Here is a 17,818-nt window from a genome sequence, read left to right on the forward strand (position 1 = left end):
CTCGAACGAGGAGAAAAATTTTATCCTTAACTGACCTGTGCACCCTGCACAATCCATACAAATATTTTAATGGTACTAAAATTTTGGTTGTGAGATTCATATATTACAGAATGTACAGATTTGGCAAGGTTCATCCTCAGAGATGCTGAACGGATCTGCTTGGCCTCTGTATTCTGGTGCTGCCCAAAGTAGCTCTGGGGATTGCTGCTGATTCCAGATCACCTCACCTCACCCAAACTTCCAAACAGGTTGGGTCAGAACTTCAGTCAAGCCCCGAGCCTTCTAAGCATGCAGAGACTGGATAACAGATGCTAAAGTTAGCGTTCTTAAGTCTAACCAATTTTCTAATTTTCCTACCCCTCCCCACCCCTTTAAAGAATGTCTTGTCATGCAGGAAGAAGCCATGGAGAGTTGTCAGCCTGATTACATGGGTTTGGGTGTCTGGTTATGGTTATTTTACAAACTAGATAGGTAGCCATTTTAAGGGATAATTTAGGAATGGTCATAATTTTGAACATGGAGGAAATAGATGGGATGGATTGCCAAATTTTCTTGAAGAAAACATTGTGTAGCCATTATCTCGCATTGGTAGAAATCTTTATAATTGATATAAAATTGAAGTTACAACCTCTTACATTGGTATAGAATTTTATGTATTGATAAAGAATTAAGGTTTTTATTGGTATGAATCTGTATACAAAATTTGAATTAATATTGCTACTCTTAGATAGGCATTGTGCCTATGCCACTCATTTAAGAACAAGATGATTAAGTAATTCAAGTTAAGGCCCAGATAGTAAGCTGATGGCTAGGTTAGATTCTAATTTAATTATAATAAAGTGCTTTCAATGTACTCAAATAAAACTGGCTAAGAGTAACTAAGATTTAACAGTTCAAATATACTTTACATAGTCTTCAAAAATATCAGAAATCCACAGAATCTGACATTTATTCATTTCATTTTAATAGAAGTTTTGACTAGAGACATGTCTGCTCCTGACAGAACCCCCTTCACACTTCAAAGGAGCCTCTTTACTTCCAGGCAAAGTTGCTTATTGTGGCAAGGTAAGCATGGGGAAGAAATGGCCCCTTTCATCTACAGACAAAATGCTGTCCGAAATGGATACAATATGCAGAATTACCTCTGCCAAGGCAAGGTATGCAGTCCTTCATAATTCTGCTTTACAAAGGTCAGTCAGATGATCATGGGCCAGAAGGCTGAAGACTGATGCTCCAATGTTTTGAGGAATGGGAGGCTGTCCAGGTAGTCAGCTGTCTCTACAATTGTTTAGGTTTGAAAAGCTATATACCCAGGTAATGTTTAATTTGTTCCCGGATTTCTAATGGAGTTGAAGACTAATTATAGTCCCATAAGCAAACTTAAGTTGTTTAATGTTAGAGACATGATATAGAGTAGAAGGCATGGCTTTCAGATGGTGTTACAGGCTAAAATCTAAACATAATTCAGGGCTAGAAGTGTAACTCTTCAGGTTAGGTAAGGTGGTACAGTACTTTGTCTAATTGACAAATATGATGGACTAGATTTTAATTGTATATCATACTTTGCAATTTACATGATTGTATGGTTCTGCTCAACTTATGTCTGAGAGAAGAGTTTTTGTTAATTGGGCAGAAAAGGGGAGATGTAGAGGGTTGGTTCTGTTGCTTTGATCAGGAATCTGTGCTCACTGATGCTGAAGATCCTTGTCCCCAGTTTGATGTATCAGTAATGAGCATCAGCGTGAGATGAATGTGTAGCAGGCGTGTGCGGCCATCCTGAGGCTTAGGGTGGCACTTAATGGTCAGAAGGCATTTCAGAGGAGGAGGCATAGGATCTGGGCTTTGAAGGTTGAGTAGGAGGTCAGCAGGCAGGGGTGGATATATTCCTCTTGGGTACTGTGGACTTATTAGTCACAAAGAGGGTGGGGGAGGGCTAAATCATTCCCAAACTTCTCAGCTCAGCCAGAGTCACTAAGGCCAATTTACTTTGTAGATTTAGACAATGGTGGGAAGTCTCAGTTTGTCCCACTGTTAAATAGGGAGTGTACCATCAGCTACTGTGAACCACTGGGAGAATAGGATCAATTTTTATGTGTGTGTGTGTATATGTGTGTGTGTGTATGTGTGTGTGCATGTGTGTGTATGTATGTGTGTGTATATGTGTGTGCGTGTGTGTATGTGTGTGTGTACGTGTGTATGTATGTATGTGTGTATGTGTGTGTATGTGTGTGTATATGTGTGTGTGCATGTGTGTGTATGTATGTGTGTGCGTGTGTGTATGTGTGTGTGCATGTGTGTATGTATGTGTGTGTATATGTGTGTGCGTGTGTGTATGTGTGTGTGTATGTGTGTGTGTATGTATGTGTGTATGTATGTGTATGTGTGTGTATGTGTGTGTATGTGTGTGTATATGTGTGTGTGCATGTGTGTGTATGTATGTGTGTGCGTGTGTGTATGTGTGTGTATGTATGTGTGTATGTGTGTGTATGTATGTGTGCATGTGTATGTATGTATGTGTGTGTATATATGTGTGTGTGTATGTATGTGTGTATGTGTGTGTATGTGTGTTTATGTGTGTGTGTGTGTGTGTGTGTGTGTGGTTTGTAACAGCAAGTGTTTAGTCATTAGGAAGCCTTCAGAAGAGAGTGTGGATGGGACCAGAGCACCCAGAGAACAAGCACAAGGCAAGAGCAAACGGGGCTGGACAGTCATTAGCCTGTGATGGATCGATCTTCTGACACGGACTCTCCACCTCTCAGCTATTCCAACTTAAAGCTTGTTCGATATTTTAAAACCAATTTTTGAGTTTTTTAAAAAAATATTGCATTAATCAAAACACACACTAAGGTTTGGGTCAGCTTAACCGATGGCAAAAGCTGGTTGAGCTTCAGGAGAGATGGGTTCCCCTTTCTGGAGAATGCACTATCAAGAAACAGAAAACAAACATCTCTGAAGAAAGGATGTGAGAAGAATTACAAGTGGCTGACAAGAAAGAATGCTTTGAGAGAACTGCACTGAGGTGAAAATGTGAAGAGGCCTAACGAGCACAGTTTGTGAGTATTAGCAGCATTTGGACATGGGTGCCTTTGAAGACCAGATTTCTGGGGGGCAGTGAGCAGTAAGGTGTTGGTTCTTCAATGTGAACCATGTCATCCTTCTCAAGACTGCAGGGCAGTGAAGCTGCCAAGGCTACTCTTCTACCAGTTGTGCTGCTGTTTGAGGAATGTAGTCATCAAGGCACAAGTCAGCTCTGTTGAAAATGGACCCCTCCTTCAACAAGGACACACCCCTTAATCCTTCTAATCCTTCTCAAACAGTTCCTCAGCTGGGGACTGAACATGCAGATATATGAGTTTATGGGAGTCATTTTCATTTAAGCCCCCACACTGGACAGGAGACATGTTTTTCTTAAATTGTTGAGTGGTTTGTTTTGTTTTCAAATAGGAAGGATAGGAAGGTGAATCTACGACTGGGAGCTAGATGCAGGAGTCATGTTTCGAGGCAAGGAGCTCTAGAGGTAATGTAAGACCTGAAATTAACCTATCAGTCTCACTTGCCCAAGGACCAGGTAACTTCAGGGAATGCTGGGAGTTGTAGTTCTTGGACACAAAGAAAGCCTCATAGGAGAGTATGATGGTCTATGTGTTTTGTTCATAAAAGTCCATATAACACATGTCTCTGGGTCACTCTTCTGGAAATTTCAGGGAGTGGTCCTGACCAACATTCACCTGTTGATCAGTATTTAATATTTAATAAAGCTTGTATCAAGTTTGGCCTGGCAAATTAAGGAATAACAGTAGTGCTCTACAATCAAGGCTGAAGAGGTGCTATGGCAGGTCTATCCATGACACATTGAGATCCTTATGTTGACTGAGCAACTTTTCAGTATCTAGAGAATTCATGGAACTGCCATACAAGCAGGGATCTTGCCCTTTATCCACAGGGCTTGGAACAATGCCTCCTCTGCTATAGGTGTTTAGCTACAGGTGTTACTGCTGAGTAAGACAATACCTTTTCACTAGAATGCTACCAGAAGTCAACATGCATCTATCTGATGTAAGTGCACGGGTTCTGTATTGGATTTGGGGATGGATACTGTAGAAGAGCCGGAGAGATACTTGTACCTTTGCCCACAAATGCTGTCTTCCACAATAGTGTTTAGGACTACTGTCAGGAGTCTAGTGGTTCCCTTTGACAAGCTCAGAACCACTTTCCGCCACTTTCAGGGGAGTGTTATACAAATCTACATATTTGCTAGGCTTTGGCCAGCAGTATCTTGATATAATTGCTTATCTTCTTTGAGCTCTCTCCCATGACTCTTCTCTTACCCGCTGAGGGGAAACACACTCATCTACATTTTGCCAGCTAGCCAAGCAGACTTCTTGACCCATACAATGTTCCATTTAACATGCACTAATAGTATGATGGATACATGCCCCTTGATGCTGGTCATATGACCTTAAGATCATCTTTTTTTTTTTTAAATTTTTTTAAGATTTTATTTTATTGTATGAGTACACTGTAGCTGCCTTCAGACACACCAGAAGAGGGCATCAGATCTCATTACAGATGGCTGTGAGCCACCATGTGGTTGCTGGGATTTGAACTCAGGACCTCAGGAAGAGCAGTCAGTGCTCTTAACCACTGAGCCATCTCTCCAGCCCCCCTTAAGATCATCTTTAATGCTCATTCCCCATTTATATGGCTTAGATATTAAGGTTATAATGACTTAAAAAAACTTAAAAACCAAGGTTGGTTGTTCTTTCTTGAAGTATGGGTTAGGTTACTGGGAGAGTCAGGAACCTGGGCAACTTAAGGGTAAGTAAGGTTGTTCCACATTTTCAAATGGGATCTCACATCTTGAAAGCTTTGGTTCATGACTGGGACACTGATAGATGTAAATTGCTTGATTATTCCCATTTCACAAGGCCCCCTTTCTTCATCTTCTTGTGCTATAAAGATCTAAAGGGATTGGGTTCCAAGGCTATTATTAGTCATGCTTTCTGTACCCAGTGAGCTTGAACTTGAGTATCCCTGAGTGGAAAGAAATGAGCAGAAGACAGAGTTACCTCTTTGACTGTATAAATAGAGTTTACTCCTAAGTCTACTGATGTGCTGGTGGTCAACAATAGAGGATCTTATGAGAAGACCCAAGTGTACTAATTATATTTATTTAGTTATGCTAATATTGGGCAAACACAGCTGCAAATCCCTTACAGAGATACACTTCTCTCTATGCTCACTTGCAATCATCCAGAACTGTCATGTTCTTGGCTATAAAACTAAAATGCTCTGAAGTGTCCAAGTTTACTTACTAGGTTCTAATCCACGAGGCAGGGTGTCTATTTGCCTAGGTTCGGTGTTTGAACCCTTGTCAACCACTGTATTGAGAGAAATGTGATCAGCAAATTCATCAAGTTTGCTGAAGCTCCCAGCTCCTCTTTCCTAAGGTTTGATTGATCATAATTAATAAATATAAGGACACATGTTTGCATTTTCCTAAGGTGCGTGGGGCTCGTTAGTGGGCAGGGTTCAGGAAATGCGCTCTTTACTCAATCAGGGTGAAGATACAGTTTAGCATTGTCTGTGAGACGGATGGAAATGCACAGCTGTTTCCTTGAATGTGATAGCATGTGATTTGTGTTCCGTAGTCACTGCATACATACAGTCCCTGACCTACCACGCTTCAGCTTTGACGGTGCGAAAGCGATACATGATCAGTAGCCACTCTGCTTGGGCTTCTGTGCTTTGACCTTTTCCCCAAGTAGCTACAAGCTTGCATCCTCTACCCGGATGCTGTGCGGGAGTTGTAGCAGCTTCTACTTGGCCCAGTGACCGTCAGGGCTAGCAATCCAGACCCTACAGTGTGTCGTGCGGCTAAGTTGGAACGTTCTGTAGGTTTAGAGTCTTTCAAGGCATCTTTGACTTCGTAATATTTTCGGCTTATGATGGGTTTATTTGGGATGTCACCTCATCAGAAGTGAGGAATGGCTGTGCACACAGAGGTAATTTCCATCAGACAGCCAGGTGCGTCCAACTTTCTGAGATTGTGACAGATGTCATCTATACGCACTGTCTTGTCTCAAGAACGGCTCAATCAAGTGTTCTCCCCTCCCTGAATTCCAAAAAAAAAAAAAACAAAAAAACAAAAAAAACCAAAACCTTGTGATGGTTTAAGTAGGTTTATGATTTAGTGTTGAGCTGGACCCATGGCTGTGCTGTGCGACCAACCTATGGGTCACAGGCTGGGCACACCTACCACAAAGGCATCATATAACGAAATAAAAGCAGGGGCAGTGCTGATTTTTCTGACGTAGATTCTGTTCAATTGTCTTATCCCAGTTTCCTCTGATCGCACTGGTGTGCCTTATCCCTATTCCACACTCCCCAGGGAGAGAAGCTATCAGGGAGCAGGGAAGTACCCCTCTCAGGAAAGCTACGTGGTGCCCTGTGCATGGGGGATAACCCTGGCTCACCCAGTTCCCAGGTTTCCACGCTTAGACTTTCATGGTGGAGCTAACTTCCTGTGATCCGCAGAGGGACTGCTGCTTACCTGAGAAGTCGCCCCCGAGGCTTCGAACATCGAGTCGCACTCCCCTTCATGGTATGCTTCCTTGCAGTCCCGGCAGAAAACGAACTGCAAGGGAACAACACGCGTCAGAACACTGAACCGCATTCTAAACTCTACGTTGGCCTCTGACTTGAGTGGTGGCTTCTGGGTCAAATTACTGTTTGCAAGGTGGGATCAGCTCACTGTTAGAGTGTTCTGTGTGCCTCAGCAGGGTTACAGAGATGCACCATGGGTCTCTCAGCCATGTCCAAGGCTGCTGCCGTGGCTGAGGATGGCTCCGCATTGTGACTCACTGAACTGGGGATCATCCCACCTGACATCTGAGATTCCATGGGAAAGCCACCGAAGGCTTGGGAGTCCTCAGGCTCACGTGACAGGATATCAAGCTGGGCATTTTTTGAGGTTTTGATTGAGGTAGGGTGAGTATGAACTGAAAATTGAAAGCAAAAGAAACTGCCAACAGCACCGACCTTGATTTCAAAGGATGTTAGCTGCTTCTCTGAGACTGAGGAAAAACACCAACCCAACATGATCTCTCCTTACAACACCTTCACCATGCAAGGAGACTCATCAGCTGCAGGCTGAACGTCCCTCAGTCCAAGAGGTTTGGGACCAGATTTAATTCAAATTTGGCATTGTCTTTCAGATTTCAGAATGTTTGCATACACACACATGCACACATATTCACACATTAACATGTATACACATACACATAGATTCACATATACACATCATATCTATGCACATACACTTACATATATATGTGGCTAGTAGAAGACATAACCTGATGGAAACATCATGCATTTTTTAGTATGCCTGTTGCTTTTAAAGTTTAACAATTTTTATGGGTTTGGGTATTTTGCCTGCACGTGTACCTGTATATCACATGTATGCCTGGTGCCTGTGGAAGCCAGGAGAGGCTATCAGATCCCCTGGAACTAGGGGTAAAGGCAGTTGTGAGGTGCTATGTGGTTGCTGGAAATTGAATCCAGGTCTTCTGGAAGAGCAGCCTTAACCATTGAGCCATCTCTCCGGCCCCAGGTTTGCACTTTGACTGTGCCCCATTGCAGGAGGAAGGATGTAGTAGAATAGAACCTTCTCCAGTACCATTAGGGCAGTGCTCAGGAGTTCAGATGTTGAAGGTGTTAGGTTTGGGGTCCAGGCTGCTCACTTTGTACTTCTCTCAGCAGAAAGGCTGACCCAGAGAGTGATGTAACGTCACATAGAAGACTAAGTTGGTGGGAAAGTTGCACGGGTCCCCGTGCAAATCGCCAGCACTGCCAGGCCCTACGCTTATGCATCCCCACTGGATACAGTGAATTAGTGCAGCCCCCAAAGGTCTCTCTCTCTCTCTCTCTCTCTCTCTCTCTCTCTCTCTCTCTCGTGAGACCAGGAATCTCCTTGTTGGCCCCCACCCCACCCTTCTGCTTTGGCGTGCTCAGTCAGCTCAGTCATAGAGAGCTGGCCCTGACTCCCCACCACTTCGAGGGAAGCTTGTCTGATCTCTTGGTGTGACAGTGAAAGCACTTCACGTCTTATTAGCCAGGGGATGAGATATAAAATCCGTTTCATGGTGCAGGAACACCCTGGAGGTTGATCAGTTTGTCAGAATAAATAGGCTTCTCCTGATGCAGCAAAGACATTAAATTCACCGGTACTGTGGGAAAAAGGACCATAAAGAAAAAAAGAAGAAAAGAAAAAAGAGAGAGAGAGAGAGAAAAGAAAAACCAAGACAACACACATAAACAAAAGCTGCCGAGAGTGGTGTTGGGAGAGGATACAAATCTGGGTGAATACTGGTAGTGACATTAATTTGTGTGGTAATTGGCTTCTATTCCGAGCAGCCGTATCCCACAGAACTCTCTCCAGTTAACGACTTGAATCTGCTCTACGAAAGCTGAGTACCCATCTAGAGCAGTGATTCTCATCTGGAATAACCATTCTAGAACAGAGACCTGTGGGGTAGGGGTCAAATGACCCTCATCAGAAAACCCCAGATATTTACTTGGCGATTCATAACAGTAGCAAAATTACCTTTATGAAGTAGCAACAAAACTAATTTTACAGCTGGTAGGGGTGGGGAGGTCCACCACATGAGAAGCTACATCAAAGGGTGGCAACTTTAGGAAGGTTGAGGATCACTGGTCTAGGAGGGTCTAGTTTGATCTTGAAAGTGTTTTGGGGGATTTGTAATCACATTACTCTGAACACTCAACAAGGGCCTTGTTCGAATGAGGAGGGTTTTGGTTTCTAAATGATGCCCGAAGGCATCCTAGGGTGTCACGGAAACTCACAGGGCTCAACTGGACTGGTTTAAAGTTTTGAGTAAAACACAGTGACCATTGACATTTGGAAGCTTCTATGAATTAATAACTCGACGTCATTCCCCTGAAACCACAGACCCCCTAGTTGCCGCTACCCCCAACCTCCAGGTTGCCCCATGCAGTGATAGGAGTTTGTATACAAATGCTCCTTGTCTCTTCTCGTCTCTGAAAACCATGCAGATGCTCAGAGACACACAACTTGGTGGTAGTGGGTCTCTCGTTCTCTCTCTCTCTCTCTCTCTCTCTCTCTCTCTCTCTCTCTCTCTCTCGCTCTTGCTCTTGCTCTCGTTTGTTAACAGTGGGGAATATTCTTTTTTAAGATTTATTTATTTTATGTATATGGGTACCCTGTGGCTGTCTTCAGACATACCAGAAGAGGGCACCGGATCCCATTACAGATGGTTGTGAGCCACCATGTGGTTGCTGGGATTTGAAGTTAGGACCTCTAGGAAGGGCAGTCAGTGCTCTTAACCACTGAGCCATCTCTCCAGCACCAATATTTTATTCTTTTTTTTTTTTTTTGGTTCTTTTTTTCAGAGCTGGGGACCGAACCCAGGGCCTTGCGCTTCCTAGGCCAATATTTTATTCTTAAATGTCTAAAAAGAACTTCATTTTTGAAAAAGAATTACAAGGCCTACAGATTTTTTTAAATCCCTGGAACTCCCCCCTCCCAGTCTTTCCAGCACTAACAATAACCATGACTATCTCAATGCTTTTATGAACATCTTCCACTGAAACCAACTTATTTTAATTATTTCCTATTTAAGAAGATGCCATCCTTCTATACACTCATTTCCAGAAACTGGATTTGGTCTCACTAAGTAGGTCAAACTTGGGATTAAACCTTCCTCTGGCCTCAGTCTCACCCAGCAACAAAATTCCTTGGGATGATTTTGTGGGCAGTGCAGAAACTCTCCTGGTGCTGAAATTGTGTCAGGAGGGAAAGCTTCTTTGGGAGAAGACAGACAGACCCTTCCCCTGCCCCCTCCTCACCATAGTTCTACACTCACTGCTGGTCAGTTTGTCTCCCACAGGGGTTTACGGGGTTTCTCTCACAGAAGGCTGCTATGCTACACAGATATCTCCTATGCATTGATCACAACCTCATAGCAACCAAGGCTCCCCAGACACGTACACTGCCCTTCCAAACCTCTGGAGTAGCTGAACAGAGGGAAACAGCTATGGTCCATTTATACAGCTTGCCTTCCCTGCATCGCTTTCTCTTGAGAGGGATCTCACAATCACCAACGACTTCTAAAGCATTTTGTTTTGCTCTCTTTAAAAATTGAAATGCATGAGTTTTTCCAAGGCAAGGTCTCATCGTTTAGTACAGCCTGGGCTTGGAGTCATACTACGTAGCTCAGGCTGGCTCTGTTTAAGCTTCCCATGAACTCAAGCATAGCATGATTAGGGGTATGTGCAATCCCGCCTGATTTATACGCCTTTCAAAAGTTACACAAGTATAGGGTTGGGTGGTAGAGCGCTTGCCTAGCAAGTGCAAGGCCCTGGTCCTCAGCTACGGAAAAAAAAAGACAGAACAACAAAAAACAGACCAAATAATGCCAGTGACTGTAGCACATACCCTTAGTCCTAGCACTTGGGAGGGAGGCAGAGGAAGGCAGATCTCTGAGTTCAAGGCCATCCTGGTCTACAGATTGACTTTTAGGACAGCCAGGGTCACCAGGAGAAACCCTGGCACAAACAAACAATCAAACAAACAGATTGATTTACAGAAGCAGTCCATATTTATCCTTCTGGCTCTCTGAACCCTGCTCCACTGTTGGCTTCATTAGAAGGGTCAAACACATGGCCATATGAACACCCGAGATGGCAGCTTCATTCATAAACTTAGCTAGGCCACCATCCCCACAAACCTATCACACTCTGACAGAGAGATTACTCTGGAGACATTTTACAGACAGAACGCTGGTTTTTTGGTGAGATTTCCCTAGGCGATCTGGGTGGATGGATTCAATCTGCTACATGGGCTTCAGGGTCAGGCTGTGCCCATCAGTTTCAACCTGCCCTTTCCAAGGCAAGGCCTGTTTGTGGACTTGAGGCAGGCTTATCTAGAGCACAGACCCTGGTAAGCCAATTCTTCAATAAATCTCTTGATATAATAAGTAATATGTGTCTTTATAGCTGTATATGTGTTCATGTATGCATAGGTAGAACCAACACATGTGTGTGACTATAATCATAATTCACACGTTTGTGCGTTTATTTAGGTGTTGTCTCTGTCTCTGTTTCTCTGTCTCGCTCTGTCTCTGTGTCTCTCTGTCTCGCTCTGTCTCTGTGTCTCTCTGTCTCTGTCTCTGTCTCTGTGTCTCTCTGTCTCTCTGTCTCTGTCTCTTTCTCCTGCGCGTGCGCGCGCGCGTGCGTGTGTGTGTGTGTGTGTGTGTGTGTGTGTGTGTAATCATCCTGGTAGCTCTGCCTCTCTGCTGGAGTCCTGGTTGACATAACTGTCTCAGAAAAATTCCAAGTCATCTTATTCCCTGTCTTTTGTAAAAAGATGACCATAAAGCCACAACAATCTAAACCTTCTGCCTTCTGTATTCTTTACAAAAGTACATTTTCATTAAAAAAAAAATCTAGCACAGGAGAGATGCCTTGTCAATTAAGAGAACTTGTTGCTCTTGCAGAAGACCCTGGTTCAGTTCCTAGCGCCTGCGTGACAGCTCACAATTGTCTGTAACTCCAGTTCCAGGGGATCCGGTGCAGGCGAAGGTCACTGCTCTCAATCGTGTGATTGCTTCCTCTGATTTGACAATGAGTAAGTGAATGTGAAGATCCAGTGCTACGAACCAAGTAATCGGGGAATGGAGTAGCATAACCCGGATATAAGAGTCAATGTTACCTCTAGTACACATTCAAGTCTAGGAGACGGTGTCTAACTTCCTCTTAACTGAGGTGATAAACTTATCCTGGGTGCCTGAGAAGAGGTGAAAAAAAACCCTCACATTATTTAATAAAGCCCAAATCTAATAAATTCATCCTCTTCTACTTAGTAAGAGCTGAGCTTTTGTTAGCACAGAATTCCATTTTCCCTCACAGTTAGCACACTGAGTGTGATTACATGCAACACAGTTATGCTTGAGTCAATGGTGGGCCTCAGAGATCCCAGCACTAGGGCACACATCACTGAAGAAGTGGGGAGGTGTAGGGGGGGGAGAGACTGCAGGAGATAGAACAGAAGAAGCAGCCAGAAAACTGACAGCGAGTTTATCGGAAGCACCCCAACAGTAATGAGCTGTTACTGATAGAGAAGATGATGTTCTGTGCTCACAAGAAAATTCTTTGCTGAACAAGAGTAATCAGGCTGAGCAAAGCAACATGAATTCAGTCTGTAAAAAGTAACGCCTGTCAGGAAAAGATACAGAAGGAAGGTCGGCCTCCACTGGAGGGGACAGCGCCATGCCACCATCCCTGGAGAGCTTGTGGGGTGAGGCAAGATGCAACACCATAAGACACTGACATTGATGACCTTCATACTGGGGGTGGGGGAAGCAAAGGCCAAAGGGTGTGTTTAGGTCCTACAGTTTTAATTCAAAAAGTTTAAAAATAATGTTAAAAAAGCTTATAGAAGGGCTGGAGAGATGGCTCAGCGGTTAAGAGCACCCGACTGCTCTTCCAGAGGTCATGAGTTCAATTCCCAGCAACCACATGGTGGCTCACAACCATCTGTAAAGAGATCTGATGCCCTCTTCTGGTGTATCTGAAGACAGCTACAGTGTACTTATATATAATAAATAAATAAATCTTTAAAAAAAAAAGCTTATAGAATAAAGATATAAAGAAAATGTTTTATATAGTATGCTTATGTTTAAAAATACATAAGGTATGTTATATTAAGCTAAGGTTGATTTAATGTTGAAAAAGAACAATGTGTATGCAGTGTATATGTGCATGTGTGTGTACATGTGTGTCTGCATGCATGTGTGCATGTGTGTATATGTGTGTGCATGTGTATGCGTGTATGTGTGTGTGCATGTGTGTGCATGTGTGTATGTGTGTGCATGTGTGTGTGCATGTGTGTATGTGTGTATGTGTGTGTGCGTGTATGAGTGTGTGTACATGTGTGTCTGCATGTGTGTCTGCGTGTGTGCATGTGTGTGTGCATGTGTGTGTGCATGTGTGTGTGTGTGCATTTAGCCTACTTAAACACACAGCGTGTTTGAAGTCTGCAGAGGTTCGCAATGCTGTCCTGTCACAGCCGTTCCCTGTAACCCGGAGCCAACTTCATGTCTAAGCTCTATTCTGTGTCAGTGCCCTAGGTAGAAATGAGGTTTTAAAATCGCTCACCGTGTTCTTACTGGATCTTTGTATGTCGACATACATTTAGATAGACAAATGCTTGCCACTTTGTGACATGTGCCTACAGTCTTCAACACAGTAGCTTGCTGTGCAAACACGAAGCCAGGCACAACGGGCTGAACCCTACCTCTTAGGTTTGCCAGAGGCTGCACCCCTTGGTTTATAACTACAACCCATGATTTTTCCACAATGACAAAATCACCTAATGGCATACTCATGGGACATGTCCCCATCATGACAGGATGCATGGCTGCGTTTAAAATCATGTGACAGAACAGCATGCTCCAACTCACAAAATAGTCTGGAAAATATTTACATTTGGAAACGTAGCTTGGTGTTGTCGTGCACGCCTTTAATCCCAGCCCTCAGGAGGCAGAGGTAGGTGAATCTTTATGAGTTTCAGGCCATCCTGGTTTAGACAGTGAGTTCTTGGTTACACCATGGTGAGACCCTGTTAACTAAACCAAACCAAGCTGTAGTTGGGGATATAGGTCAGTCAGTAGAATGTTTGCCTGGGATGCAGGGAGCCCTGGACTGTATGCTAGCACCTCATAAGCTGGGGTGGTGGCATGTGCTTATATCAGTTCTCCGTAAGTAGAGGCAGGGATACCAAAGTCACCCTTGTTTACATGTTGACTTCAAAGTCAGTTTGGACTATATGAGACTTGTCTCAAAAATGTTCACAAGATAAAGATATATATATTTAATCTATGGCTTCATAGAACTAAACTAAAAGAACAATATACAGTGTAGTTTAAGGTTTCTGTTTGCAGTTAATGAACAAGTTCCCATTTGTCCTGTGTAAAGTCCTTGTAAGCTAAGCTTTCTATGTGTAGTTAAGAACAACTTCCTGTTCTTAGACCTGATGTAAACTGCAAACCATGTTTTTCAACCCACACTAAACTTGCAACCCTGTTTATAATATCCTTACCCGGTTCCTTCCCTTTCGCCGTATCTTTCTGACACTGCCTAACAGCCCACTCTCTCACCCTGAAAACACCTTATCTCTCCTATAAGAGGGACCTCAAGAGGCTGGCAGGGGCTGCTGTCTAAAATCCCAGCTTAGGGAGAGGCAGCCTGACTGGCCAGCCCTAGGTGCACTCCAATATTTTGCTTTAATTGGACGACCGTGGATTGGTCTTTCTCCTCTCGATGTTCAGGTTTAACATGGAGACATCTCTCCGATCTGCATGTCTGCATCTATTCAAAGAAGGTAAAAAGAGAATAAACGCTTCATACAGTTTCCGGCACACAGTAAATACACCAAGAAATAGTTTCTTACAGGCTGTGATGCTTCCCAGGTAATAAAAATGTTTAGAACGTACAGGGGCGCTAAGCACCTTGCTCCCTAACATACGTCCCAGTCTACTGATGATACAGATGTCATGTGAAAGTCTAGGACCACCTTGGCAATGTCAAGTCTTTGCTACAGTTATGAGTCTGCTTAGAGAAAGGGATGCTGGCACTACTTGTGTGTATATACAAAGGGGTGTCAACCCCTGTGTGTATATACAAAAAGGCCATCAACCCCTCAGACCATTAGCACCGTGGAGTTGGGAAAATGGCCCATGGTGTTAGTCTGTCAGTATGGTAGTGTGGAGCTATTGTATGATTGCTGTTTAAGTCTTGTTTCTCATATGCCCATAATGGACGTCCTGGAGATGCGCAGTCTCTCTTCCGAAGCGTGGCGGTGAACCCAATGAATAGCTTCTGATGCAATTGGGACAGGCGAGGGGCTGCTGATCAATACGGGTCAGAGCTGGTTGGAACCTACAAGCAGTGACCCTTAAAATCAGATTTTGATTCTTAATGTTGATGAATGATCTCTACATGAAACCCCAAGTCTCTTTGTGCCCGTTTCCCGTCACAATTGTATCTGTATTAAAAGCGTTCTGTTATGTGCCGCCTATTTTTCTTCTGGAGATCTGAAGTTCTATCTTAAAAGACTAGGAGGGAATCAAATGCCACCACAGGACCCTTCTTTGTGGTCTGAGGAAACATCAAAGGCACAAAGCAAGCATGCGTGGGTTTTTTACTTCCTTGGGGACGGAAGAATCGGGACGCTACCTTCGGTGACTGTCCTGTAGGTGGCAGCAGAGATACGTTGTTTCAGACCAGCGTGGGAAACCGGCACACTGGAAGGGTGACGCTCCTGGTGGAGGGGGACCAGGTGCTGATCTATGCACAACTTGTCCTGACAAGACAGTGTGGCTGAGTGGAAACGGTGCTGGGCAGTAGCACGATAAGCCGCGGGTTGGAAAAGACGAAAGGGACATCATTTCAAGAACATAACGTATTAAAACCACAGTCTCATGGTAGGAGGCAAATGGAGGTGGTACCAGCTCCGAGTGCAAACAGACCAAGACAACCCTTTACAAAGTGGTCTTCCCAAATGGCTGGGTAAAGGTCTCAAGAGGGCTGGGTTGAGTGGGCGAATCTCAAGGGCTCAGGGACCACGTTTCTTCATGCTTCCCAAACTCTACACTAATGATCCCAGAGGGCAGGCAAAACACCTCTACCTGGTTTTCTGCAGAACGACTGCCTCTGTGCCACCCCAGAGTCATGTCGGTTTTAGGTTCATGACCTTGAACATGCCCTTGCTTTAATGTCCATCCATGGGCTCTCTCAAAGGGACTCTGATCATCAGAAAGTTCCCTTTTCTTTCGCCTCATTAATGCATCCCGAGCTTCAGGTGCATAGACATCATTTGTACACGTTTTGTATGTGTGAGCAGAAAACTTCACATCCAGTTTAGAATGAGGGCATCACAACCAACATACTGGGTCCACTCAGATGCCACCAGGGGAAAGAAATCTTGCTTAGACCGAGGGGCACCTAGCAACCAAAACAAATGCCCTTCCTAAGTGAGTCTCTGGACTTGGGCCCTGCACTGGACCCTAGCTAGCTCCAGGGTGTGGAAGGGGTATTGCTGAGAATCAAACCGTGTGATTCATTAGTAGACACGAAGATTTTACGATTTGATTCCTACTCAGAATAATTTTTCTCCCTTAACAAAATGTTTATTGCCGGTTTATTTATTTTTTCTTTACTTTGATGGTTTTATTGGCATATAATTTGCATAGTCATAGATTTTTTTCTCCTTTTATATTATTACATTCATTCGGCTTTACATTCGGATTGCTGCCCCACCCCCGGTCTCTCCCTTCCATAGTCCCTCCTTCTATCCCCTTCCCCTTCTCCTCTGAGAGAGTAGAAGCCCCAGTGAGCATTGCCCCCTCACCCCCACATCAAGTCTCTGCAGGGCTAGGAACATTTTCTTCCGCCGAGGCCAGACAGCTCGAAGAACGTATTTACGAAGAGTCCACGTGGATCGGAGGATGGTTCAATGGCTAAGAGCACCACTGACTCTTGCAGGGCACCACGGATTGATTCTTAGCCCCTAGAGTGGCTCACAACAGTCTGAATAGATCGCTCCAGTTTGAATAGATCCAACACCCACTTCCGGACTTTATGGGCACTACATAGATTTGGGTGCATAGTCATTCACGCAAGCAGGGTAGCCATATACACAAAATAAAAAATCGTTTATGTACTTGTAGAATGGATCACACAGGCTCATCAGCACAAATTCAAGAGGCACCACGGAGATGATCTCTGTTTTTTCTTGGTCAGCTACAGAGCTTCTCAGAGAAAGCTCATCTGCTTTCGTGCATGTTGTTCTAGAAATGCCTTATACGCTGAAGTACACGTAAATGCTATTTTAAAACCACATGGTTTACAAAAGGTCCTAATATATATTGTGGGTAACACCTTGGTCTTTCACTTAAGGCCTTGTACAGGTATTGAGTTTAGCTCCAGTCTCCCTGGATCTAAACAGCTGGGCAAGATTCCAGTGGCACATATACCTCACACCCTTTCCCTGTCTCCACATTAGAAAGAAAGCTGCGGGGAACCTTGTTTCCGTAGCCGATTTTGTACAGGAAAAAAGGAAATCTGTAGGATGAGTTTCCGGAAGTAATGCAGCTGGGTTAAAGGGTGTGTGCAACTACCTGAGGGGAGCGTTTGTGAACCGCGCAGTGAGTCTCAGGAAAGGCCACTTCCTGCCCCCTCCCTGACGTGCTGTGACCAACCACCTTGCCTTTCGAGCTGCATTGAAAAGAATCTCAAACAAGTGCCAGCACTTGTATAACCAGAGGGACACATTCCTGGCAATGGGAAAGAACTCTGAACAACTTCTAAGCCTCGTCTCTGTAGCTGAACAAGGGTCCCGATGGCTTGTGGCTGTCCTCTCTGTCCATTTTCAATGCCTCCTGCTTAGAGCCTTTCTTTGCTCTGATTGTTGTCTGCTTGGTTGATTCTAACACTGACAGCCAGCACAGCGGAGGGCCGAGTGCCAGTGATAGGAATAGGGGAGTTCTAGGCTCCACCCCCATGCAGTGTCCTGGGCCTTAACTTGGCAGAGTGGATTCCCAGGTCCACAGGAAGTGGGGGAGGGGGCAGGCGCACAGTTTGTGACAGTGATTCCGGGTCTTGCTCACCTCCCCGATTCCCCTCCTATTTGTCTTAGCTGACAGCGTTTTAAAGAACAGTTCCCGCAGTGACGGCCTCCATCTTATAATGGCTCCCTTGTTTCCAAAGGCTAAAGTAG

General features: G+C 44.3%; 1 protein-coding gene across 13 annotated transcripts in view; it reads right to left on the minus strand.

Moving 5' to 3' along the window:
• The window catches only part of Prkn (parkin RBR E3 ubiquitin protein ligase), a 1,193,833-nt gene that overhangs the window by 39,115 nt on the left and 1,136,900 nt on the right, over positions 1-17,818 (minus strand). For all 13 annotated transcript variants that reach the window (XM_063272040.1, XM_063272046.1, XM_039088710.2 and 10 more), the window contains 1 exon segment: positions 6,554-6,637. In XM_063272040.1, coding sequence (XP_063128110.1) covers positions 6,554-6,637 — 84 coding nt within the window.

The sequence above is a fragment of the Rattus norvegicus genome, chromosome 1 (assembly GCF_036323735.1).
Source record: "Rattus norvegicus strain BN/NHsdMcwi chromosome 1, GRCr8, whole genome shotgun sequence".
NCBI lineage: Eukaryota > Metazoa > Chordata > Mammalia > Rodentia > Muridae > Rattus > Rattus norvegicus.